Here is a 27,829-nt window from a genome sequence, read left to right as displayed (position 1 = left end):
TTGTAACAAAAATATATCTCTTTCCTAACCTCTCCTTTGTTTGATTAATTGATGTCCCTCTTTTTATTCAGGAACTCTAGGCAGCATATATATCACTCCCTTATGTGTTTTTCCCCACAACAGCAACCTTGTGAAGTAGGTTGATCTGAGATTCCAGTTCAGCCCCTCCCTCCTTCTTCTCTCATGTCAAGAAACCCATCAACTTGTTCCTTGTCCCTGCTTCCTCTACTCTTTTCATCAAATAGCCTCTAGAGGAGTACGGAGATAGCCTTGAAGAAAATATGCAGCAGCCATTGTGGGAACATCAGCTTAAGCCTGGGAGGAATAAACTCTCAGGAATGGGAGGAGGGAGTGAGAATAAACTCAAGGTTGGTCCGCCTTGATGCTCTAAGAGGGAGGGAAAGGAAAAATATGTCAGGCTTTCAAGATTCTGCTATTATACCCTTTAACAATAAAGTACAGTTATAGTAGTTCTTGTGGTGTATGTTTCCTGCCCTGATCTACCTCAAAGGGCTGACATAGCTCCATCCATACTCTGGTTAGTCCTAGATCTCTGCCAGCTTTTCCACTGCCATTCCTAAGCCTACTTCTTTCTGGGTGATAACAATGGGATCTCAGTTACTGGCCCTTCCTTTTATTTTCCAGTGCACTTCATGTAAACAATTATAAACTACTGAATTCTGGCCCTGTCCCCAAATATACCTACATCCTAAATATATTTCTATCCATATAAGAATATAAAATGACAGTTGCAAAAAATAATTCTCTGCTCTAAAATGTGTCCAGTCACCTATTTTTTTAAAATTAAAGCAAAATAATACTTAAAATTAAAAGGGACGCGGTGGCGCTGCGGGTTAAACCGCTGAGCTGTCGATCGGAAGGTCGGCGGTTCGAAACCGCGCGGCGGGGTGAGCTCCCGTTGTTAATCCCAGCTCCTGCTCACCTAGCAGTTCGAAAACATGCAAATGTGAGTAGATCAATAGGTACCGCTTCGGCGGGAAGGTAACGGCGTTCCGAGTCGTCATGGCCACATGACCCGGAAGTGTCTATGACAACGCCGGCTCCAAGGCTTAGAAACGGAGATGAGCACCGCCCCCTAGAGTCGGATTCGACTGGACTTTACGTCAAGGGAAACCTTTACCTTTACCTAATACTTAAAATAATACTAAATGTATAACAGCATGACACTTTACGAGTACAGGAGAAGATGCCAGTCAATGACACCATCCCAACACCCTGCAGCAACTGGGTCTTTTCAGTTTCATGTGCATCCAACGTGTTTTCTTCTAGTTCCTCTTTTATTAAAGGAAAGTTTCCTTTTCTTTAACTAACTTTTGAATCTTTGTGCAATAATGCACAAACATTCTTCCAAAACAACAGGGTTACGTGAAAACAGTTAAATAGTAGAAATTGATTACACTAATAACATCAAGAGACTTGTGAAGTGTATATGCTGAATCAGAAAAATGACTGATGAATAGGGTAGGTTTTTATTTAGTCCCTGTGCTTTACTGAAAAGTTATGTATAGCATTATTCTTTTCTGTTTTTGCCCACAGCCGAAAGCCCTAAAACTTCTGGGAATGGAGGTAGGTGGCAGGCCACGCATTTTAATGACATTTTATAAACCTTTTACATCAGAACAAAATATATTGAGGATTATGATTCGCACATCACTTACACAAATCAAAAGAACCAGTAACTAGTTCTGTGTGCTCAAGGAGGCTTGTGATTTAAGATTTTGAGTGGAGCTTCTTTCCCCACCATAGGGGAGGGAAGGAGGAGGAAGAAGAAGAGAAGGAAGGATAGAAAAGAAATCAGATATCCCACTGGACATGTCTAGAGCATCAGGCATACCTAAAATATCTCTTTAAATCCTGGCAGCAAAATAATACATGTTTACAAGATAGTTCATAAAGAAAGTCAATTTTCATCTATCACACTGTGCATATTCATATGTGTAACTATGGGAAAGAGGCTGGAAGCTTTATTTAAAGACTTCTTGTAAAATGTCATAGTTTTAGTGAATAATGCACTAAAATATCTGTATTTGGAAACAACCATGGACATTAGAAGGATTAGATAAGAGTCAACATAGAAAAATATAATGTTATTGCAAGCTTTCTTGAAAAAAAAACTCTTCAAAAATTCTCAGAAAACTAATTGTTAAACCAATATTATTAAAATTTCTGTATTTAGATGAGAATGTACCAGGATGTTTATAGTTATTTTCCTAGGGATATTAAATCAGCACTGGGCATACTAGACAAGTATTTTTGGAGTGCTTACTTGTTTTTTAAGTATCTCTCTAAATTATTGCTGTTAAACAAATGAAAGGTAATTTATACAATTTTGAAAGCCATTAGGCATTATCACTGCACGTGGAGAGAGAGAGAGAGAGAGAGATCTGGATGAGTAATTAGATCCAGGTAAACTAAAGCTTGTAGGAAACATGTGCAGCTATATTAAAGAAACAAGTTTATTGTCTTTTAAGAATGGCATTATATTGCTAAAGCTACTTTAGCCTAACAACATTTTTCTGTGCTTATCAGGATGATGTTCCACTACGGAGGGGAAGAAAGACCACTAAGAAACGAGAAGAAGAAGTGGATATAGATCTAGATGATCCTGAGATTAACCATTTCCCTTTCCCCTTTCATGAACTGATGGTATGGGCTGTGCTGATGAAGCGCCAGAAGATGGCTCTTTTCTTCTGGCAACATGGAGAGGAAGCCATGGCTAAGGCTTTGGTAGCCTGTAAACTTTGCAAAGCAATGGCCCATGAAGCATCTGAAAATGATATGGTGGATGACATATCTCAGGAACTGAATCACAACTCCAGGTTGAGCCATTCATGGATGTTACATTTATGTCCTTCATTTTGTATTGTATAGAATCTAGATAAAATAACCTCACTTCTTTTTATTATTGGGCTGATTAAACCAGAAGTCTTATAATGCTTTCCAACTCCTAGGAGAAAACACTGGGCAGTGGAAACAGTGTTGGCATGAGGGATCTCACCTGGAATGTCTGCAAACACTCTCACAGATGAGGAAAAGGCTTGCAAGAAAAATAAAAATTTCACTTGAAGCCCAGTGTTCAATGGGCTGGCCTTGTAGACCAGAATAATATTTCTGAGCCAAGCCATTTCAAATAGCCATTGAGAATATCTGCTTATAGGACTTCACTGTTAGAATTCTGTGCTTAGCCATGCAAAGGGGAAAGCAATCATAACAAAGGTTGTTGTTACGAAAATAGGAAATCAATCTTCCAGTTATCCATAAAGAGCCAAGGTTTTATTGGTCAAAAAGAGTACGTTATATTCTGCTCAGAAAATAATGCAAAACTTATGCAGTTGCTGGAACCCTGGTCTAAAACTGAAGAAGCCCTATAAGGAAGTTTCTATTATATGTTGGTCCATTAAAGAGCTGCCCTATATAGAGCATCGTGCAATAGTTTAACCTTGATATTATAAAGATATAAGTGGCAGCTGATGCCATTTAGGGACTGATAAACCAAGGCATGCTGAATGCCTGTTATGACTATTCTTAATATAGGTATGCACATATCTGAGTAATAAGATCTGCCAAGGCAAGCATATTTTATCATTATTGTAATCTTGTTTCATATGAAACTCAGTCTGTTCAGCCACATCATTATTTCCACAAATACCAGAGCACCAGACAAATCGGAAAAAAAAAAAGATGCTAAGCCTGAATTCCAAACTTCCCTATAATCATAAAGCTTGGTTAAATTACACTATACTTCCATTACTGGAAATGTGCTTCTCTCACAGATATCTAATACAAACTAGATGAGAAGTAAGCATATTAGTAACATGGAGAGGATAGTAGGCAAGTGGAAGCTAAGGCTTCCTAACAAAATTGAAATTAAGAGACTTAACTAATATCTGCAAGTATTCTCAGGATCTTAGCCAAGTGTGCCAGTGTGTGATGCAATCCTTGCAGAAATAGCTGTTGTTCAGATTGTTGTTGTTCAGATTCCATGTACAGTAACAGGTTCACAAGGTAACAAAAGTGCTCTTTCATGCAGGGATTTTGGCCAGCTGGCAGTGGAGCTGCTGGACCAATCGTACAAGCAGGATGAACAGCTGGCTATGAAACTTCTGACATATGAGTTGAAGAACTGGAGCAATGCCACATGCCTGCAACTCGCAGTGGCAGCCAAGCATCGAGATTTCATTGCACACACATGTAGCCAAATGCTACTCACAGACATGTGGATGGGGAGGCTCCGAATGCGTAAAAACTCAAGTCTAAAGGTCTGGATTGTTTTAAGTGTGAAACTTGAAGAGGAGTTTATATGTTAAATTAGCATATAAATATAATAAAAAGTATTGACTAGGCTCTGTTCTGTTTCTAAAAATAGATAACAACTATATATCTTTGCAGTTCAAAAAGGTGGGTGGCCAACTTATTCTAAAGCTTTAAGGACGAGGACTTTACAGGGTACTAAATGGTCAATTGTTGATTTTATTCTTGCCATTGCCCACAAGACAGCAACATTATTCTGAAACTTACATGCCCAAATGTCTGATTCCTGGATACCTAAAGAGCATGTGTAATAAGAAACAAAAAGAGCAACTGGCATAACCATAACATGTTAATTATGATGATTATTGTTATCATTATTATTGATTTAGGTTATTCTAGGAATTCTACTTCCTCCTTCAATTCTCAGCTTGGAGTTCAAAAACAAAGATGATATGCCTTACATGTCTCAGGCTCAAGAGATCCATCTGCAAGAAAAAGAGCCAGAAGAGCCAGAAAAAACAGTAAAAGAAAAAGAAGAGGAAGATATGGAACTCACAGTAAGGGGAAAACATTGCTGGAAGTGGTCTACATAATTATTGTTTCCTTGACTATTTTCATCTGTGTTAAGGGGCACAATGCCATTAAGGAGTATAATTCACTATACGTTCCTTTTGGTATCCATTTTTAAATTAACTATACCCAAGCATTAACAGTAACCAGGGACAATTCCTAATTTGGATGTGTTATAGTATAGCTATTCTGTTATGAGAAACCATGTTGTGATGAGTAGCCAGGGTTCCCAGATTGTACTACTGGTTACATATCATTTATATTTCATTACTATCTTACAGTTGTTTGTTGTACTTTTGTGACAAACATTTCTTAACTGATAGGTATAAAACTATAGGAGGTCCCCAGTTATCCAAATGGAACAATTTTTGACTATTACTACAAAACCTAAGTGAATTTACAAACGCAGAAAGAAGTTGTTGTTATTTAATCTTAGGTTCAAATTCCAATAATACTTTAACAAAGAAAACTCATTCTAAGCAAATGTCTATTAAACCTGCTAGAATATAACAAGAGCATCAACAACAAGGATCTCTCTGCAAATAATTTAAACAAATATACAAAAACATTTCCACTGATAGTTATGATGCTTATCATACAATTCCATATTCATTTATGTTAATTATATGTTGTATCAATTTTCCATTTATGACTAGGAAAATATACTCCAGAAATGTGTCTAAAATAGTATGTCCTAGTATTCAACATTTAATTCTGCCCATCCACCAGAAATCCCCCCGCCAAAAAAACCCTTAAAATGTAAAAATCTTGAAATGCTTTGAAAATGTGCTTGTACATGATTCAAGGACGTTTTCTCAAATACTGTGTGGGTAGCTGCAAAACACATCACTTTTGGATGAATCCAGTAATAAAGGTATTGATAAAATATATTTAAAATCTTGAAAACATGCATAGCAAAGATAGTGGCTTCACAAATAGGTGAAAGGATCATTTGTTATAGAAAAGCTTTAAGCTAGTTTGGATTTTGGTGAAAAATTGTAAAATAAGACCTTTGGAAACCATTTCATATTTGAGACTCCATGGAAAGTAGTTTTCTTTTAAAAATCTATTTCTCTAAAGATTAATTTTTAAAAAATTATAGGTTGTCTTTTTCTGATACCACTAGTGTCAATCTTTTGCCTATGTTTTCATTCATTTTATTTTTCTGTTATTTTATTTGCTTTTTTAAAAATCATTATAAGCATACATTATACGGCACATTTAGTATGACAAACACTGACAGCCATGCCCATTTGAAGTGCTAATTCAAATTAATATATTTTACATAAAACAGAGAATCAAAGCCTTCAATTCATATATTCCTAAATTCACTGCTGGCATAAGATTTTATAAGCATTTATTTGTATTTTCACAGCTGCTAACTTTCTTTCAGTGCCCTATTCAGTTTAGAGAAGCCATTAAAAACTGGATTGCTTGTTAAAAATGAGACTATTTTCTTCAGGCCATCAGCAAGAGCTACCCCCAGGATCTTATATGCGGGCAAGCAGAAGGCTCTGCCTACAAGAACCACAATTCAGGGAAGGAGAAGACCATAGGCACAAGATCAGCCTACAGGACCCCTATGCAGGCAAGACCCTGGATCCTGGAAAAAAAGGAAAAGATCATAAACCAGCATAAGATTGACAGGTTGCTTTCCTCTGATATGAGCTTATTCTGCTTTAATAGTAGTTAATTCTTGCTGGCTTCTGATCAATAAATGAAATGCTTATTCAAATCCAATAAGCACAAATTGTTTCATGGGGCTTCAATGTAGTGAATAGTAACTGCTCTCTGTGATGCTCCAGTCCCATGATTTCCGTCCACCACCACGTTTTGCTCTAGCAAATTCCTGGCATGCAAATACCAAATCGGATATAGCTTGGTTTTCCATAGTACCTCCTCTCCCTCCTCTGATAGTGACTTTTATCCTTTACCTGTATTTTCCCCATGGCTAACATTAACTAGTTAACCTATAGCATAATGCATATGGAAGGATCATGAGTGTGATCAGACTTTTTGCAATCAACAGCAGAGTGGTTGATTTGAAGGAGTCTGATATTGTGATTTTCTTTTTCAGAGCCTTCACATGTGTAATTGTTAAAATGAACACAAAATTCACATTGTTGGGCTGAATACTGTTGACAGGAAAAAAAAGGAGAGATAGAAAGACTCCTGGGTTGAGCAGTCATGAATATTAAACAAGTATGCCTAGAAAGGAAGCAGGACACAATAGTTTGAAAAACAGGAATGTATTAGCTTAGGCAGGAATGTGCAGTAAGACATGGAGAATATCAAACATTATATTACACTACATCCAACTAACCCTAATTAGAATCACTATACCACACATTTAAGAAATGCATGCTATCATTGGAACAGATAGTTAGATCCTTCCTTTGTTAAAGAAGGACCGAAATATTTCCATCATTGAAACTACAGGATAAGGGAGAACTCTAAAAAATCTAGTCGATATAACAAACCATGATGACATCAAAATGATTTAATGATATCATTGCACCAACACTGTAGTTATGCACTTGTCATGCATGCATTATTTGTGACCCATGCCTCCCCATAGTTGCTCATGTACCTCAACAGAATAGGAAATAAGCATGTACCTATCAGCTGGAAAACTGTCAGGAAGCTTCCCCACTTTCATAGGATGGTAGTCACAATTTTTTGAGGACAAAGAAATAAAATGAGATTACTAACCGGGTCCTATGACAACTGTGGTAATCTCACTTTCAGTGAAGGAGAAGGAAAGGGAAGGTCATATGATTTATTCGTGAGAGATAGGAACTATTCAATTTAGAGTATTTAAAAAAAACAAGACCTAAACTGCATATATATGTAAAACTTTATTGCATATACCAAGGTCTAGCCTTTAGCAATCACAGATAACCAGTCCATGGATAATAAGAGCTACCAATATATACATTCCTATGTCTATAAGTTTGATGTAGTGCCAATTTGGTGTAGTGTAGCCAGCCTGGTGTAGTAGTTAAGGCACCAGGCTAGAAACCGGGAGACCATGAGTTCTAGTCCCGCCTTGGGCACAGCCAGCTTTGTGACCTTGAACCAGTCACACTCTCTCAGCCCTAGGAAGAAGGCAATGGCAAACCACTTCTGAAATCTTGCCAAGAACTGCAGGGACTTGTCTAGGCAGTCTTCAAGAATCGGACACGATCAAACAGATTAAAAAAAAGTCTGTAATAAATAAAATAGGCAATATCATATTAATTCATTTAAGCTAAAACAGTAACTTACTAAACATTTCCATTAGCATTATCTGGTATAATATAATAAAAATTTTGATTTAGTGGCATACAAATTTCTAAGTTCATATTTAACAGAGAGCAGATGATCTCTATCACTCAGCAGGGACTTCCAGATTAGTACTTGGATCCCAGGGGCTCTTTGGTTTTCTGAGGAGCTCTGGGAGATGAAATTTCAGGAGATATGCCTGTTGGAAGAAGATGAAGAGTTAACCCAACTGAGCACATGTAAAAGCACATATTAGGGATTACATTGTAGTGACAAGAACAGCAAAACATAATTATTTCCCTGCTCTCACTGTGTCTACTGAAAGCTAACCAACAGCCCTTTTTCAGGTGACTCATTCCTTGCTCAGGCCTCAGAACCATCTTTTGAGTTGCTGTGAAGAATATTCTAGGCATTTAATGAATAAAGTCACTCAGAATTGGACTTTGACCAGGCTGATCTGGTTGAGGTAACAAAGGCACGGTCTTTTTAGTTGGAACTAGTTTGATCCATATAACCCCTGAGGAAGTGAACAGGATCCTGGCATGGTTAACCCAGCCACCTCTTTGTTAAATCATTGTCCTACTTGGCTGGTGAAGGCAACTTGGTCTTGAAGAAGGCGGTGAGGTGCCCTCTCCTCAAGTGGCCATCACCGGACCCAATTGTCCTGAATATTATCATTATTATTAATAATAATAATTTTCATCCACTCTTCGATCACTGGGGAAGGTTGTGGAGAGGGCCCTGGAAGAAATTCTGGTTCATTTTCAGTCAGGTTTCAGGCCTGCACATAGTACAGAGACAGTACTGATCGCTTTTCAATGTGTTGTGGTGGATGGTAGTGGTACATCAGTCCTGGCTGTTCTTAATCTCTCAGTGGCCTTTGATATCATCAATCATGGTATCTTTTGGACAAGCTGTGGGGAGTGGGAGTAGATAACATGATGTTACAATGGTTCTCCTCCTCTCTCCATGTTTGCTTCCAGTCAGTGCTTGGGGGGAGGGTTAAGTTGAGTCTGAAGACTTGATTTATGGGATACCACAGAGCTTGACATGCCTTATTTAATATCTACATGGGAGAGATCATCCATTGGCTCAGTATGCAGAGGATGCTATGTTGTATATCTCAATGCTTGGCTGGCCAAGTGATGCTGTCAAGGCCTTATCTGAGCACTTAGAGGCTGTTGAGGTTTGGGTGGACTCAACTTTAACTGTAGCAGAACCAAGTGGCTATGGGTGCTTTAACCTGATTCTGTGTATTCTCCACCTTTGGTCCCTAATGGGGCACACTTCCCCATTCCGGGCTGGTGTGCAATCTGGGTTTGTTCCTGAATAATGAACAGGTAACAGCTATGGTCAGGAAGGCCTCTGCACAGATTTGACTTGTGTGCCAGTCACACTCATTCTTGGACGGAGAGGCTCTCCTTAGAGTCACTCATTCTTTGGCCATCTTGCGGGTAGACTATTGCAATGTGCCTCTACATGGGGCTGCCCTTGAAGACCACTTGGAAGCTGCAGCTGGCCCAGAATGTGGTGGCACGAGAAGTGATGGGCAGGCCTCACTATACCTACATAACATTCTGCATCATGAGCTGCGCTATTTACCAGTAAGCTTCTGAGTGCAATACAAGGTGCTGGTTATTATCTATAAAGCCCTACATGGCATAGGTATCGATCTGAAGGGCCATCTGTCTCTTGTAGGGTCTACCCATCCTGTGTGATCACATAGAGTCAGCTTGTTTGCCTCTATCTGATCAATTAAGCAATGTCATCTATTAAGCAATGTCATCTATTAAGATAGTCAGATTTTTTTTCAGCTATTGGAAGTTATTTCTTTTATGCAAGGATCTCTGGACTCTGCCCAAATATTTGGTACAAATATAGCTGGATACCTCCTATAGGGCTGTAAGATTTTGGGTGCAAAAATCTGGATGACCATGAGATAGCAACCAAATTAGTTTTCTGTATCTCTTTTCTGCCATCTAGTGGTGATCTAGATTTCTGCAGCCCAAATCCAACACCTACCTAATAAAACGTTGAAACTCACAAGTCAAAATTTTGTAGTAATAAAATACTTTCTACTTTGTTGGAACTCCTTAGTATAACATGAGAATAACTTAATATGGGAGTTATTTCTTCACACAGTGATACCAGTGGATTAGGCTTTTTTTCAGATATCATCCATCATGGCAAATCTGAGAAACTCTGCAATAAATAGCCAAAGTTTATCACTGGAATGAAAAGGAGAAGCAGAAATGTAGTGGATTCTCAAAATCTAGCTCCTAATCATTTGGCAGAGCTAATACTTCACACAATTAGGTGGGAGGTGAAACCCTTTGACTGTTGTCACTCATTAATTGAAACATTCAGTATGTGGATGATAAAGGATTCTATTGCTGTATACTGTCAAGAGGATTTACATTTCCCCCTTGACCATATGTAGCAGTTTTAAATTCAGAATGTTAGTGTCATGATGATAATTAGATTTTTATCCCACCTTTTTTATATATTTTGGCCAACTCAAGGCAGCAAAAATACCGTATTACTCCTTCCTCCTATTTTCCCCACAACAACAACAATGCTGTGAGGTCAGAGAGAGTTACTGACCCAAAGTCATCCAGCTGACTTTCATACCTAAGGCAGGACTAGAACTCAGTCTTCTGGTATCTAGGCCAGCATCTTAAACACTACTGTACAACATATATTCTGTTGTTAGCTGAGTCCAATTTGATATTTAAAGTAGGCATGAAATCCAGCTGGGTGACCTTGGGCCAGTCACTCTCTCTCAGCCCAAGTCACTTCACAGGATTTTGTTCTGGGGAAAATAGGAGAAGGAAGGAGTATTAGGTATGTTCCCTGCCTTGAGTTATTTATAAAAATAATAAAGGTGGGATAGAAAATAAATAAATAAATAAATAACCCTTTTCATCTTTATATGGAAAGAGAACACATTTTTTGTCTCTGTAGCTGTAGCCTTATGGGTAAGGAAGATAGTTGTGATACTTCCTTGGGCAATATAGGCTATCAGCAAATAATCCCTCTCTGAGAGCAAAACAGAAGATAATCACCTGTTGCTTGTTTCATTAATACTGTAATTATTAAACTGTTATCAGATGATAAAACTCCAGGGACTTTGCTGATTCCCATCCAACAATAGTACCATTTTGACTGAAAATCCAATTCTAAAAAAATACACAATCAAAATTAAGTTGCAGCAATTGTATCATAGTATTTTATTATCAATAAGAATATCATTATTGGCATACTCTTTTGAAATGAAAATAAAAAAAACTATTGCCAAAAAATACTAAATTTTCATACTGAATCCTTGCTTTTTTCATCAAAAACGTTATTCTGCTCTAGATATTTTTAAATATAAAATATTTGGAACATTTGCTTCCATCTATAGTTGTTCAATACAACTTTAGATGTGTACTTCCTTGTTTGTTGTTGTTTAGTCGTTTAGTCGCTTCCGACTCTTCGTGACTTCATGGACCAGCCCACGCCAGAGCTTCCTGTCGGTCATCAACACCCCCAGCTCCCCCAGGGACGAGTCTGTCACCTCTAGAATATCATCCATCCACCTTGCCCTTGGTCGGCCCCTCTTCCTTTTGCCTTCCACTCTGCCTAGCATCAGCATCTTCTCCAGGGTGTCCTGTCTTCTCATTCTGTGGCCAAAGTATTTCAGTTTTGCCTTTAATATCATTCCCTCAAGTGAGCAGTCTGGCTTTATTTCCTGGAGTATGGACTGGTTTGATCTTCTTGCGGTCCAAGGCACTCTCAGAATTTTCCTCCAACACCACAGTTCAAAAGCATCTATCTTCCTTCTCTCAGCCTTCCTTATGGTCCAGCTCTCGCAGCCATATGTTACTACGGGGAACACCATTGCTTTAACTATGTGGACCTTTGTTGTCAATGTGATGTCTCTGTTCTTAACTATTTTATCGAGATTTGTCATTGCTCGTCTCCCAAGGATTAAGCATGTTCTGATTTCCTGACTGCAGTCAGCATCTGCAGTAATCTTCGCACCTAGAAATACAAGGTCTTTCACTGCTTCTACATTTTCTCCCTCTATTTGCCAGTTATCAATCAAGCTGGTTGCCATAACCTTGGTTTTTTTGAGGTTTAGCTGCAACCCAGCGTTTTGAACTTTCTTCTTTCACCTTCATCATAAGTCTCCTCAGTTCCTCTTCGCTTTCAGCCCTCAAAGTGGTATCATCTGCATATCTGAGATTGTTAATGTTTCTTCCAGCGATTTTAACTCCAGCCTTGGATTCCTCAAGCCCAGCTTGTCGCATGATGTGTTCTGCATACAAGTTGAATAGGTAGGGTGAGAGTATACAGCCCTGCCGTATTCCTTTCCCAATCTTAAACCAGTCCGTTGTTCCGTGGTCTGTTCTTACTGTTGCTATTTGGTCGTTATACAGATTCTTCAGGAGGCATACAAGATGACTTGGTATCCCCATACCACTAAGAACTTGCCACAATTTGTTATGGTCCACACAGTCAAAGGCTTTAGAATAGTCAATAAAACAGAAATAGATGTTTTTCTGAAACTCCCTGGCTTTTTCCATTATCCAGCGGATATTGGCAATTTGGTCCCTAGTTCCTCTGCCTTTTCTAAACCCAGCTTGTACATCTGGCAATTCTCGCTCCATGAATTGCTGAAGTCTACCTTGCAGGATCTTGAGCATTACCTTACTGGCATGTGAAATGAGTGCCACTGTTCGATAGTTTGAACATTCTTTAGTGTTTCCCTTTTTTGGTATGGGGATATAAGTTGATTTTTTCCAGTCTGATGGCCATTCTTGTCTTTTCCAAATTTGCTGGCATATAGCATGCATTACCTTGACAGCATCATCTCGCAAGATTTTGAACAGTTCAGCTGGGATGCCGTCGTCTCCTGCTGCCTTGTTATTAGCAATGCTTCTTAAGGCCATTCAACCTCACTCTTCAGGATGTCTGGCTCTAGCTCACTGACCACACCATCAAAGCTATCCCCGATATTGTTATCCTTCCTATACAGGTCTTCTGTATATTCTTGCCACCTTTTCTTGATCTCTTCTTCTTCTGTTAGGTCCTTGCCATCTTTGTTTTTGATCATGCCCATTTTTGCCTGGAATTTACCTCCAATGGTTCTAATTTTCTGGAAGAGGTCTCTTGTCCTTCCTATTCTATTGTCTTCTTCCACTTGCACGCATTGCTTGTTTAAAAATAATTCCCTATCTCTTCTGGCTAGCCTCTGGAATTTTGCATTTAATTGGGCATATCTCCCTATCACTGTTGCCTTTTGCTTTCCTTCTTTCTTGGGCTACTTCTAGTGTCTCAGCAGACAGCCATTTTGCCTTCTTGGTTTTCTCTTTCTTTGGGATGTATTTTGTTGCTGCCTCCTGAACAATGCTGCGAACTTCTGTCCAGAGTTCTTCCGGGACCCTATCTACTAAGTCCAGTCCCTTAAACCTATTCTTCACCTCCACTGCATATTCCTTAGGAATATTAGTGAGCTCATATCTTGCTGATCTGTGGGTCTTCCCTAATCTCTTTATTCTGATCCTAAATTGTGCAATAAGTTGGTGATCTGAACTACAGTCAGCTCCAGGTCTTGTTTTTACCGACTGTATAGATGTCCGCCACCTTTGGCTGCAAAGGATGTAGTCAGTCTGATTTCTGTGTTGTCCATCTGGTGAAGTCCATGTATAAAGCCGTCTCTTAGGTTGTTGGAAGAGAGTGTTTGTTATGCAGAGTGAGTTGTCTTGGCAAAATTCTATCAGCCTATGTCCTGCTTCATTTTGTTCTCCCAGGCCATGCTTACCTGTAATTCCAGGTGTCATTGCCCACCGTAGCATTCCAGTCTCCCGTGATGAAAATAACATCTCTTTTAGGCATGTTGTCCAGTAGGTGCTGCAGATCCTCATAGAACTGCTCTACTTCAGCTTCTTCAGCATCTGTGGTTGGGTTGTATATTTCGATCACTGTGATGTTAGATGGCTTGCCCTGAATTCGAATTGAGATCATTCTATCGTTTTTTGGATCGTATCCAAGCACTGCTTTAGCCACTTTACTATTAATTATGAAGGCTACTCCATTTCTTCTGTGGTCCTCTTGTCCACAGTAGTAGATCTGGTGGTCCTTTGATGTGAAGTGGCCCATTCCAGTCCATTTCAGTTCACTGACGCCCAAAATGTCTATCTTTAATCTTGACATCTCACCAATAACCACATCCAATTTGCCCTAGCTCATAGATCTTACATTCCAGGCTCCAGTGATGTGCTGATCCTTAGAACATCGGATTCGCCGTTCACCACCAGCACCGTTGGCCGCTAGCCATCCTTTCGGCTTTGAGCTAGCTGCGTCATCACGTCTGGGGCTAGTTGAACTCATCCTCTGTTCCTCCCCAGTAGCATTTTGACCAACTTCCGACCTGGCGGTCTCATCTTCCGATGGTATAGCGACATATCTCTGGTTGTACTGATCCATTGAGTTTTCACGGCAAGAATACTGGGGTGGGTTGCCATTACCTTCCCCAGGGATCGCATTTAGTCTGACCTCTCTGTCATGACCTTCCCGTCTTGGGTGGCCCTTCACGGTTTAGCTCATGGCATCATTGAGGTACTCAAGCTCCAGCACCACGACAAGGTAACGATCCTTTGCTGAAGGTGTACTTCCTTACTTATAAGTAAATCCCTCAATGGAAGAATCATTTCTAGTTTAGGATGTAAAGAGGTTTGTTGGATTTCTGGATCACTCTGGTCCATCAGAAGGTAAAAATGCCACATAATATGTACTGTTTCAGGCTAGTGATATAAACATATGGATAGTAAACAGTATTTGTTTTTCTTTGTGCAAGGCTGCTTTTTTTTTCTTTTGGAGCTCATATTGACTTGGAAATATTCAAAACTGAGGTGTTCCTGAAAGCATGTTTTTTAAAGCAATGATGTCCAAAGAAAGTAGCAAATGTTGTAACCTTCATGATGCTTCCAGTTAATTAAGAAAAAAAATTATTTGGCTGCCCTAGTAACATGCTGTGATGGCATCAAAAACATGTGTATCTTGATGTCATCACACAAAGCATGCAACTTAGTACTTACATGACCACATTTGTTGCAAATACATTAAGTCACAATTGCATCCTGAAGTCATGATGCACATGTGGTTATTTGCTTTCTTTTCCCCTCTGTTAATTATAGGCTTTCTTCATGGTAAACACTTTACATAAATATTAAAAATTAGGTTTAGATAGAAAAAGAGTGAAACTTTATTTTGGTCAATGACCAGTATATAGCAAAATGAAATAGGACACTGCTGGGACAATTTTTTTTGGCAGCTACAGTTTTCCTTTTTGAATTTACATTGTTCAGTGGATACAGATAAAGGATCCATACAACTATCAGTACAGTAAATGATATATAACAAAGAGCTATAAGCATTCAGTCAATAAAACTAATCTGAATAACCAAACCTGAAAGGGGTCTAGTTTCTTTAAATGCTATAACTGATGTTTATACCATACTTCATTAATCATGGCATGAGTGTGTAAGGAGGATATATATATTAATTAATTAATAACAAACTAAAGTTCTTAAAAATTATTAATGCTGTCATTGCATATTGCTCCAATGGGGGCAATTCTAGCACTTCCTCCTGTAATACTAAAGAGACAAATAGAATTATACCCCCACACAACCTGCCTCCTCCACTTCCTGGAAGAACATATAGAGGCAATGATTTGTATCCCTCTAAAAAAAAAGGTCTTCATCAATCCATGTCTCCTGTAAAAGAATAAAATCACATTTTTCACTTAATTTAAAAAGGCTCAGTCATCTAACTTGGCAGTCCACCCAGCAACATTCCATGATATAATCAAGAGAAATTGAAGGATGCCAAAAGTCCATCAGATTGTAAAGGAAGCGGGCTATTCATTATCTAACACACTTCCTGAGCTGCTTCAATGGTCTCTAGACTAAGATTTATCAGAGGTTTAAGAGCAATGATAACTTATCAGAACTGTATCACTTAAAACAACTTGAAATACAATCACTAAAGACAGAGATGCCTTATTTGATATTTCAGCCTTGGGACAGGATTAATTTGCTCTTGGGCCATAGTCAGAATGCTCATTAAGTTGGTAACTATCAGTTCTGAATTGAGAGGAGTATCATTCCCTTTGTGCATTTCAAATTTTAGTACAGATCCAGTATAAACATTAGAAATATGTGCAGTATGATCAACTCCAGTTGCTAAAGCCTGGTCCTTTTTAGAACTTGGATCTAGTTGAGCTGTTTCTTTTTGTTTCCCATTCTGCTGTGTAATTCCAAATGTATTAGAGGGGGCTTGATATATTGGAATTGTTGCATCCAAGTAGAGAGTTGCATCAATCAGTGATGCAACTGCAACTCTAGAGTTTGCAGTGTATGTCTGAGTTTGTCTAATCTCTTTATTATATTGTCCTGTTCTCCTCCTGGCAAAATTCCAAAGGAGTCAATTAGAGGTGCTTCCAGAGGTTCTTCGATAATCTTACTAATAATTGTTATCTGAGGCTGAGTGTTCACAGAGATCACTCTCAAGGACACTGCTGGGACAATGTTTTTTGCAGCTACAGCTTTCCTTTTTGAATTTACATTGTTCAATGGATACAGATTTGGTTAATATTAAACTCCTTAGTGGTTAGGTCAATACCATACATTTTGCATCAAGAAATTAATATCAGTTCTCACAATTTACTTAAGAAGTTTGGGAAAAGTTGAAATAATTTTCGACCCTTCATCACTATTATCCGATTTCTCAATCATTTTTAATCACAAGAATAAATTTATTTAATGCAAGAACTAGAACATACAAAATAGCATTAGAAATCTGATTAATGGTTGAAAACCTGTTAGTACTGAAAATATTTTGCAAAAAGATTGGTCAACTTGCTTACAAAAAAAAAAACAAGTTCAGTCAGTCCATGCATTGGCTATCCATCAGCCAAACAGTCCCCTCAAAATATTCTCCAACTACAATCAACCAATTTTTAATCCAGATAGTCCTGATTTCTTTATTTCAAGCAATACATTATATTAAGGAAGCAAGGACTCAGTTATGCTAAGAATCACTGTTGAAGAAAGGCTCACAATTACCTTTACTTATATAAATGTCATTCTGGATAGAAATAATTGAATATGAATCTTTAAAATGTATTTTTCACAGACATACACTTTGGTGGGGGAGGGTGTTACTCATGTTGCTTATGTTTTCTTTTTTATAATTTCATTTTTAAAATGTTTATTTTGATATTTTCTTAAAATAAAAAAGGAATAAAAAATCCAAACTTGATGCTGACAAAACCCACAATTACCTATTTTTATAAATACTAATAGTTAAAAATAGAAATCAAATATAATTATACATTATCACACTTTCTTCACATTTCTTATGTTAGGATAATGTACATTATTTAATTATACTTGCATTTTGTTTGCAATTTATACTTGCATACTGTGGACAATTTAATCAGGTATAAACAGTTTACTGATTTCCATTGTTCTTCCATGTAATGTACAAAAGGATCATTTCACTGCAGAAGTATTTTCATTGAAGTTTTTCTTTACTTTTTGTATGTAAATTAACAGAAAAAACCTGGAAATTTTAAGTACGTCTGGAGGGAATCACAAGAAGATCCCTTTAAATCTGAGATGAGGTGACCTCACTTGATTTTCAGTCTTGGATTTATAACAAGAATACACAGCTATTCATTACTACTATTTTTAATTATTTAACCTAAGTAATGTATTAATCAACTGACTCATTGCTATGCTGCCTTTCAAGTTCATACAAAACAAATCAATCATTTAAAATATATCATTTAAAATACTAATTACATAATTAAACACTAAAAGTAATTTACAACACTTGTTTTAAAGAGATGTTCTGCCAACATTCCTAAAAACAGAGTGGATTCTGATCTTAACTTCACCCTTTTTCCATGTTGGAGAATGAAGCTCTCTACAAATTGTCATGACCTTTAAAAAAGCTTCTTGCATCTTTATAGGAGAAAGACAGCTCAAAAGAAGCTTAAAAAGCAAATTGATAAAATGATCTCCATTGAATGAGTAGGTAAAGAAACTCCAACTTTTCCTTTTAGCAAATATATGTAGCTGCAAGCCAATTCATAACTGAGCATCTCTTCCCTCCAACAGATCAAACATTATCTTCCTGAACTGCCTTTATCCAGTTTGATAAATCATTAATTAGGAATGATTTATTATTAATCCTAATTATTTATTATGATTATTCATGATTAAACAAATAATATTAAAAGAACTTAATTTCATTTTACTTACTAAGGATCTAAATCAATGAAGGATACCAATAATATTATTGGGTGTTCTCTTGGTTCTGAAAGACTATTTCTTTTACTTTCTCATAGATTACTGTCTTCACTTGTTACAGAAGAGACTCTGGAGTCCCCTGTGAAGTGTTAATGAATATCACTCCACTATGCTTTTTATCAGAAAGTTAGGACTATATCCAATGTCATCTACTGTAATTAGTTTAGGGCTACCATACCTGGTGTATAAAAATAAGGATCACCACAAGATTATAGGAAATTGAGTTAGACTAAACTTCTACAAAAATTGTCTTCATTCAAGTCCCTCTTCCATCCCTTTGAACATGCCCTAAATCTGTTTCAGGATATTCTCCCATCCATGGCCTAATGTATCTGGATTGAAAAAATACAGATGGACACTAGGTGGCAATAAAGAGATATTGAAAACTCTTAATTCTCTGCTGTCACCAAAAGGTTATCCAGATTTTTTGCAGACCAGATATGATAGACTTACTCCATATCTTTTGAGCACATATGGAATGGGGAGGTAGGTTTGGTTCTTCTGGCACATGCTGTTCTTCCAGCTAACATAGGATCCAAACCTGAAGTAGGAAATCAGTATCTTTCACAACCGCTCAGATCCTGTTTTATATCTTGTTGCTATTCCAACATTGAAATTGTCAGTTCTGTGGTCCTTCCAATCACTGTTGTATCTTTTCATTCTACCCGATTCAAACACAGTAATCAGGAGAATAACAAATCAACAAGCAAATAGGAGCAATCTTTCTGTATATTCCAAGAATATACAGAAGTGGAAGAAATTTGTGAATTGCAGTTAGATTTTGTTTGTTGATATGGTATTGCATTACTATTTACTATATGGTATTGGTATTGGTTTAGTACTGACTTACAGTCAGTATTTCAATACTGATTTTTCACTCAGCTTTCTTATTGTAATACTGAATATCAATTTATAGTTATTTCCACTGAGCTTTCTCTCTTCCATTCATCCAATGTTTTCTTACTTTATAGGCAATGTTGGGACGTAGCAATGGAGAGCCATCAGCACGAAAGAAGGAGGACGATGAAGTTCAGAACAGACATAGATTGATCCCCTTTGGACGCAAAATCTATGAGTTCTACAATGCACCAATTGTTAAATTTTGGTTCTATACTGTAAGGAGCAACTATCATTTTATCATCTATCTCTGGTGACACTAATTTATAAAGGCCTCATTCTTTAGTATGCTTATATTGTATAAGTAAAGTACTCTTCATAGATTTACAGTGATACAACTGGTAGTCTTTATGCCCTTACTAAGTTTATTAAAAAGTTTATTTTAAAAACTTTTAAGTTTTTAAGTTTATTAAAGTTTACTTTAATACTAAGTTTATTTTTTTAAAATCACTGAATTTGGTTTAAATAGTGACAGAATTAAACTAATTTCAGTGTCAGAAACCCAAATACATTTTATTTATTTATTTATTTTTATCCCACCTTAATTATTTTTTATAAATTACTCAAGGCGGGGAACATACTAATACTCCTTCCTCCTCCTATTTTCCCCACAACAGCCTTGTGAGGTGAGTTGGGGTGAGAGAGTGACTGGCCCCAGGTCACCCAGCCAGCTTTCATGCTTAAGGTGGGACTAGAACTCACAGTGTCCTGGTTTCTAGCCCAGCACCTTAACCACTAGACCAAAAAATATTTCTACATGAACTGATTTCCTTCTTACAATCACTTAAAGAGACTAGGCAATTACATATTTGCTTCTCTTGCAGACAAGGAATTATACACTCTTTTTAAGTAAATTCATAAAGTCTAGTAATAGGTGTAGGATTATTCCAAAGTATGCAGTTAAACTCTTGTATTCATAAAGAATTCTTTAACTAAAAATTAACCTTCTTGCAGGAGAGCTATTTTTTATTTCTAGAAATAATGTGATTTCAATAACATATCAGCTGAACATTTATCTCATATATGCAAGTGAACTGTGTTTCTCCCTTTACAGATGTCATACATTGGGTATCTGATGCTGTTTAATTATATTGTTTTGGTGAAGATGGATCGTTGGCCTTCCATGCAAGAGTGGATAGTTATCTCATACATATTTACAATGGGAATAGAAAAGATGAGAGAGGTAATGCTATTCTGAAGAGAACCGTTTCCTGTAGTTTTTCCTAAAGATCAATTTGTTGTTGTAAATTTATCAGCGAAGTCTTCAATGCTGAGTTCTCTTCTATCACTCATAAGATACTCTCATCAGAAGAAAGAGTAGGGGTTTTTTTTGCTGGCTTTGGCTGGTTTTCAGTTGGTGCTCTGAAGGACTGAGATACTTAAAAATAATGGAAGTTACAGAGGGAAGGGGAAACAGGAAAAATGCTGCATTCTTTCTATTTGCAAGAACCTCCAATGGAATAAAAGCCCTCTAGAACTGACACTTAGAGTCTTATCTATTATCCATCTTTCTCTCTCATGCTTTTTAAGCCAACTATTCCCTTTAAGAATTTTCTGATATTCATGGGCACCTATAGTTATTGTGACTGAATTGTATATGAAAATTGCTTTTATGTAACTGACCACTGATTGCTATTTTAGTTTCTACTTGTGGTAAAACCACCACAAGTCATAAGGTTTGGCAGTATATCAGCGAGTAAAATTTAACAGTAAACTTTCATGTGCTTAATTGTAAAGCAGTAATTCTTTCCCCTGCATACAATCTGTATGTTTCCCAACAGATAAAATTTGAAATGCATATTTACTCAGGAAAATGCCTCAGAGTAGCACTTATTAATGGCCCCAGCACATTCAGAAGACACCAGATTGGGAAAAGCTGTAATAAAAGTAATGTTAGTGCATGTCTGACTTGAGGAACTTACCAACTTTTGTATCTTTTAGTCAACAGAACTGCTAAACTATCCAAACTTTTTAATTATGACACTCATCTTGTACTACAAAGGACACTATAACTCCAGACACGCTATCTGCTAAAACTAGTTTGTTGAACATACTGTAAATAGACAAAGCATTCTTGTCTTCACACAATGGCCATTGTATGCTATGGTTGATATCATAAAGCATTCAGAAGCCTTGGTTCTATCTGCAAATTGTCTGAAGTGCAAGGAGGTCTGGATATACCCAGGTTGCAAAGAAGGTCCTGAAACATTTTGTGGTGGCACCCATAATGGTGGCACCCAAGACACATAATCTCAAAGTCAATATTAATGGCAGCAATAGTCTTCAAGTACAGATCACGTAAGTTGAATAATAAGGGGCAGGGAGAGTAGGAATCACAAGAGTCCTGTGGCTTTCCATATCCTAAAACTCTGTTAGAAAACCAAGGAAGCTTTACACATTGCCTTACTTAACTTGCTGTTATGTCCATATTCCATAAGGCTTGAGGTAGGCATCTGCAATAGATTATAATTTGTGAAATTATAGACCAGGACATAGCTGTCTGTTTCCCAACCTATATATCCTGGATCATATAAGATGTTATCATTCATCAGATTGTTTTTGACCCAAAAGCTATTCCTTTTCCACTCCTAGATATTAATGTCAGAACCTGGGAAGCTACTGCAGAAGGTGAAGGTGTGGCTTCAAGAGTACTGGAATGTTACCGACCTTATTGCCATCCTCTTATTCTCGGTGGGCATGGTACTTCGCCTCCAGGATCTGCCACTCAGGAGTGATGGTCGTGTCATATACTGTGTCAACATTATTTACTGGTATATCCGATTGTTAGACATCTTCGGGGTGAACAAATATTTGGGGCCATATGTAATGATGATTGGGAAAATGGTAAGAAAAAGTTACCCATCCTTCCTTTTTGTTCTGCATGTTATAAGTGAAAGCAGTAGAAGGTGATACTAGTTTCATACAATCTGAGATGAATTCTGAGCGCATCTCTAAGTATTTCTCCATGCTATGCATCTTCCTTTTGTTATAGCATAGTACTCAGTTTGGGAAAAGATATATTTTGATGGGAAGGCTTTGCATTTTTTTCTTTTCCTAGTCGAAGTTGTTTATTTAAAGTTGGATCATTGATTCAAACAGAATTCTATTAAAACAAGGGCAACATAGACAATACATTTGGACTACAGTCTAAAATGGTTAGCAGCATTATACTCATATTTTTCTAGAAAACCCATACAGATACAAAAAAAAAAGTCATTCAAACCATGAATATCTGGGAATGAGATAGAAATAGCCCCAATCTATTTTGCATATAGGCTAGGAGAAAATATTCTCAAGAATAGTGGAGTAGCCACAGTCCATAATGAGGTTACAGGGGAAGCTTGGGAAAAGTTGCTCAGCTATGTGATACAGGTTTTACATTTCACTAGAAAGATGTGAATCTCAGAGATGGAGTGGGATAAAAGTTAATTAAGATCATTCAAATCTGCCTTTACTATTTAAGGGTAAAAGTTATGCTGTAACTTAAATGGCAGCAAATGCCTTAATGTCCTTATTCATTATTTTGGAATCTCTTTATTTACCACAGGGCCTTCATTGCACGCCTGATACTGAATTATGCAGGAATAATACATTTCAATAGGGTCTGTAAGCTAGAGTAAGGGGTTGTGAGGAAAAGCAAGACATATAAAACTGAGCTATTTAATTTATTATAAAACTGGGCTATATAAAGTAGTGGATTAGCGATGAAACCAGAGTCAAGGAAATAATAATAATAATAATAATCACAAAATGTAAAGACCTGCAAATAGAAGTAGAATGTGGCAAAAGAAGGCAAAGATAGTACCAATAGTAATAGGCACCTTGAATGCAATTCCAAAACATCCGTAGCACCACTTGAACACCATCAGCATTGACAAAATCACCATCAGTCAATTGCAAAGGGCAGCTTTACTTAGAACTTTACTGCGACAATAACTTTAATACTATTAAACAACAACATCTGTCTTTCTCAGGTATTTGGGAAGGAACTCAATAGGTGGACAAAAATGCCAAATCCAGTCTAAACATCTGGCTGACTGTGGGATCAGCAATAATAATAATAATAACAATAATATCTACCTTATTACAAATATACCATAGAGACTCTACAGATGTAGACAGCATTCAGATTGGCATAAATTGTAGGATACCATGCCTGCTCTCAATATTCCAAAGTCAACAGGAGTGAAGACAATCTGATTTCAAAATGCTTTGGAGGCATTTAGGGGGGAGAAATAATACTGTGTGGAAATACCCTAAACATCATGGTTGCCAAATTGCTCCACTGATTAATCAGTTCATTTATTTCAGTTACCTAGGACAGCACAGAAAGATCAAGCAAAGTCTACAAGAAAGATACTACATATCTTTTTTTGTTTTACCCAAACATCTAGATATTCTGGTTTTCCCTTTAAACATGCTAATGTTGACTTATCCCAACATCTACCAAAGCAATGTAGCTAACTGACTCATTCGTTATAGTGCTATTTTATAGTATAGGCAATAGCCCAAAATACAAATGTTTGAAAGTTAATCTGATAAAAAATAAAACACATACGATTCAACTGACCTGCCATACTGGCAGGTCCAGTAAACTAAATGCAATAAATTTAGAATGGATATCCCTGTAAAAGAAAGAACATAAAAGAATATATCCCATTCTGATATGGAGTGTGAAAGCTAGTGATGCCTTGTAAGATCCTTTTACATCCAAACTTTTATAGGTGGTTGAAGGGTTCTGTAAGTGAATGTGAGCATTCCTAATAGCAGGAAACTGACTTGAGCAATGATTAGTGAAATAGGCTTTGATAAGTATAATAGAAAGGAGATTTATTTATAGGTAGGGATAGGCAAAGCCTAGCACCTGGCTTACTACAACCTAGAAGAAGGAGAATCAAAGAGCATGTTCTGTCTATGTAAATGCATAGTGGTGAGGGATCAGGGAGAGAAGGTCAAAAGGAAGTGACCTGAGATTAGCAGTCTCTTTATCTCTTATCTGCATCCCACTGCCCCTTTGTGGCTAACAGATTTTGGTTCTGAAGAGTTAGTGTCACTGAACAATTTTCTGAGTATAAAATAATAACTAAATAAATCAATCCAGATTTGGACGGAAAAGAAAAACTAGAGGGAGGGCGGATGATGGTGGGGAAAGCTGAATGTGAAAAATGAACTTGCTGGAAGAGCTAGAATAAAATACAGGGTAAAATAAGATGGACCATTTATAGAAATGGATTCCTTTTGAAGAAATTGGTGAAGGAAAAGTGGGTTCCCCTAAGAAAAGTAGGGGAGGAACATCAGGAGTTTTACAGAGCTTGCTATGGATGAGGGGAATATAAAGTACAGAAGGCAAAGGAGGTCCATGTGCAAATTCTGGGCATGTCACTACTGTGTAACTGTGTTTCTACTACTGTCACAGCTTTGTCATGGAGCTTTCTCAAAATGGTGAGTAACTGGGTAAGAGACTAGTTGGGAGGAAGGTTTCTACATGTTCCAGAAATCCCACACCCATTGCACAGAAAAAAAAAATCTATTTTTGTATGCATATCAAAACAGGACAATTCATATGCATCTCTTTTATTGTCCTGTGTACCTAATCTTTTATTTAGTTTGCAAAGAAAGCATTAAAGTATACTTGAAATGGAATGAGATGAGTTCCTCAGCAATACTTGGAAATTATATCACACCACATTCTCATAGAAATCCATGGAATTATACCAGAACTGATGGAAATATAAGGTTTGCAGGCTAGAGCACACTAGGTTGGGCCTGTTCCAGTGAGAAGACTTTAAAGTAAAATTTAGGGTTGATTCACATGTTCATATGCATCAATTAATTCCCCACAAAATAGGTGATGATTCATAATGGAATGTACGACCAGTCTCCACCTAAACGCATTATGGGTGAGATGATTCAATAACAAAGTTCTAAAAGGCATTGCCTGGTTTGGCACTTGCTGACAGTAAGGAGTGCCTCAGTAACCATATGAGTGAAGTTTTAGTCTGCATATATCTCTAATCCTAGAACAAAGAAACAAAAAGTTGCTACACCTTTGAGGTAGTTTTCTCAATACTAAAATTGAAAGTCATATAATTTTTACATGTATATGTGTGTGTGTGGATGGACAGATGGATGGATGGACGGACAGAGATTTCATTGATTCACTGGGAAATAAAGAGAAGCAGAAACAAACAGTAATATGCCCAAGCAACTGAACAACAACAATCCATAGCATATGTATTTATTTTACAACCTGTATTGCTGCCTTTGGGCTACATATGGAAAAAAAAGTTCTGTACAATTTTAAAAGGTAATAATTTCTACATGAAAACCCTGGGAATTCTTAAGGGTTACAAAAATTAAAAGATCTCCAACACCAACAGGACATAATATCCTAACAGCCAAAGATCCAGCACAAATATTTGAACAAGATTACCAAGGCAAGCCAAGCCACTGCAGCAAAAGTGGAGTGTTAGTATGAGGATGCTTAAATCATTTGACCATTATGCTTTACAAACAATTTGATCCTCTAGGATAAAGTGGCTTTATTTCTCTCTCTCTCTCTCTGTCTCTTTTTTTTCTCTTTTCTTTTCTTTCAGATGATAGACATGATGTATTTTGTCATTATTATGTTGGTGGTTTTGATGAGCTTTGGTGTTGCAAGGCAGGCAATTCTCTTCCCCAATGAAGAGCCTTCATGGAAACTGGCAAAAAATATTTTTTACATGCCATATTGGATGATCTATGGGGAAGTTTTTGCAGACCAGATAGACCGTAAGCAAGTTTATGATTCTCATACTCCAAAGTCAGGTATCAAACTTTGATCAGATGATGTCTTACAAGATTATTGTTAACACTCTCAATAAATGGCTCAAGATAGAGGACTCAAACATTACAGGAAAGTATGATATAATTTAAACTGTTAATTTCAGAAGGTAAAATCAACATTCCTATATTACCCAGGCTGTTCTTTCTACTTTTAATAACCACAATTAATATTAAAACACACAATTTTATTATTTTAATAATAAATTAATTATTCAGGTTATGGGAGAAAGTCTTAGGTATCCACATATGAAATGGAACATGGAAGACATAAGGTGTCCTTACAAAACAAGCATGTCTACCATTTCAATTCATCATTGCCTTCCCCTAAGAATTATCAACTGAGAGGTCCCAAGCACTCCTCAAAGAGCTGCATATTTGAGGAGTGATGGTTAACCAGTTTAAGTTTGTAGTATAGATTATATCAGCTGCCATCAATTAGTTTAATGGTGGAACGTGCAAACCCTGCTTGCTCATAGACAGTTCAATTCTAGAAGTTACTGCACCAGTTATAGATTTTTACCCAGCACTGAAATTCCAGTGGCATTACACTGATTTATGACATATCCTTTTGACCTGTTTCTGCCACTCAGTTTTGGTATATTAGTAAAATAATAGTTATTTTAAAGTATATGCTAAATATAAGTGTTGTCTATGTACTGAATAAGGAAAGTATGCCACTTTGTACTTTATTTAGAATTGGCAGGGTATAGTTGCTAAGGGGCTAGGCTACAACCTGTGAATTCCCTGGACCAAATTGCAGTCCTTGCCATGAAATCATTAGGTGTCCTTAAGAAGCCACTATCTCATTCTCAGTTTCCCTGACTGCAATTTAGGGATAGTAATCCTGATTTACATTACAGAGCTGTTCCAAGAATTTCAGCTACATAATATTTGAGAAATGCCTGAGAGCATTATACAAATGTTAAACTTCATTTTTGTGTTCAAAACCTGGAATCTATTTCCATATATGTTGTTATAAGAATTCATTTGCCTGGCCCTCTGCAAACATCAGTGTTCCTTTTTAAAGTATCTTCCTGATGGCTGTCCATGTACAGTAAGGTGTCAGAGCAGATCACTGTTCATATGAAATTTTGGAGCTGTAAAAATGAGCAAGAAGAGCTTGTAACCATCCTTAACCCAGGCAGGCATGTAGGAAGAATGCACAAGGATGGCCTTTAAAAGTCCAACTTCTCTCTGAGGGTAGGTAAAAACTTTTTCAGCTATTCCCACAGATCTATTGTGATATCAGATGCTTCTTTCAGGAATGAGTGTGCTTCTATATTATAGCTTAGACTCACGCAGAATTCAGTTACATGGAATATAAAAAGAAAGAAGCAGACTGGTTCCAGTTATTCAGATTTGGGTTTAAAAAAATAATTTTCGCTGTTTTTTTACTTAACCTCTCCTTCATTTTATATGCCCACGGGAAGGAAACATTTGCTGAAATATCTTTATGTATGCTCTTTTCTTCCTACTATTCATAAAAGAAACCCAGATCATTCTCAAAAGAGAAAGAGAGAAAGAGCAATTATTCTTCCTCTTGCAAATTATCCTTCCTTTTTGTTCTTAGTTATAATGTGGAATTCAACTGAACAAAAAAACCCACCATCCATAGTGTCCTTCATGACTTTAAC

The 27,829-nt window shown here is 37.1% G+C and overlaps 1 protein-coding gene across 4 annotated transcripts in view; it reads left to right on the top strand.

The window, feature by feature from the left end:
- Positions 1-27,829, top strand: part of LOC134491400 (transient receptor potential cation channel subfamily M member 3) — a 380,465-nt gene that overhangs the window by 314,803 nt on the left and 37,833 nt on the right. For 2 of the 4 annotated variants that reach the window (XM_063295137.1, XM_063295135.1), the window contains 8 exons: positions 1,558-1,587; positions 2,551-2,840; positions 4,052-4,280; positions 4,662-4,829; positions 19,445-19,588; positions 20,425-20,553; positions 21,963-22,214; positions 25,967-26,141. In XM_063295137.1, coding sequence (XP_063151207.1) covers positions 1,558-1,587; positions 2,551-2,840; positions 4,052-4,280; positions 4,662-4,829; positions 19,445-19,588; positions 20,425-20,553; positions 21,963-22,214; positions 25,967-26,141 — 1,417 coding nt within the window. The remainder of the gene's footprint in view (positions 1-1,557; positions 1,588-2,550; positions 2,841-4,051; positions 4,281-4,661; positions 4,830-19,444; positions 19,589-20,424; positions 20,554-21,962; positions 22,215-25,966; positions 26,142-27,829) is intronic. The other 2 variants (XM_063295138.1, XM_063295136.1) reach the window with 1 other exon arrangement.

The sequence above is a fragment of the Candoia aspera genome, chromosome 2 (assembly GCF_035149785.1).
Source record: "Candoia aspera isolate rCanAsp1 chromosome 2, rCanAsp1.hap2, whole genome shotgun sequence".
NCBI lineage: Eukaryota > Metazoa > Chordata > Lepidosauria > Squamata > Boidae > Candoia > Candoia aspera.
The sequence above is the reverse complement of the archived record's forward strand: the minus strand, read 5'-3'. Positions and strand labels throughout refer to the sequence as shown.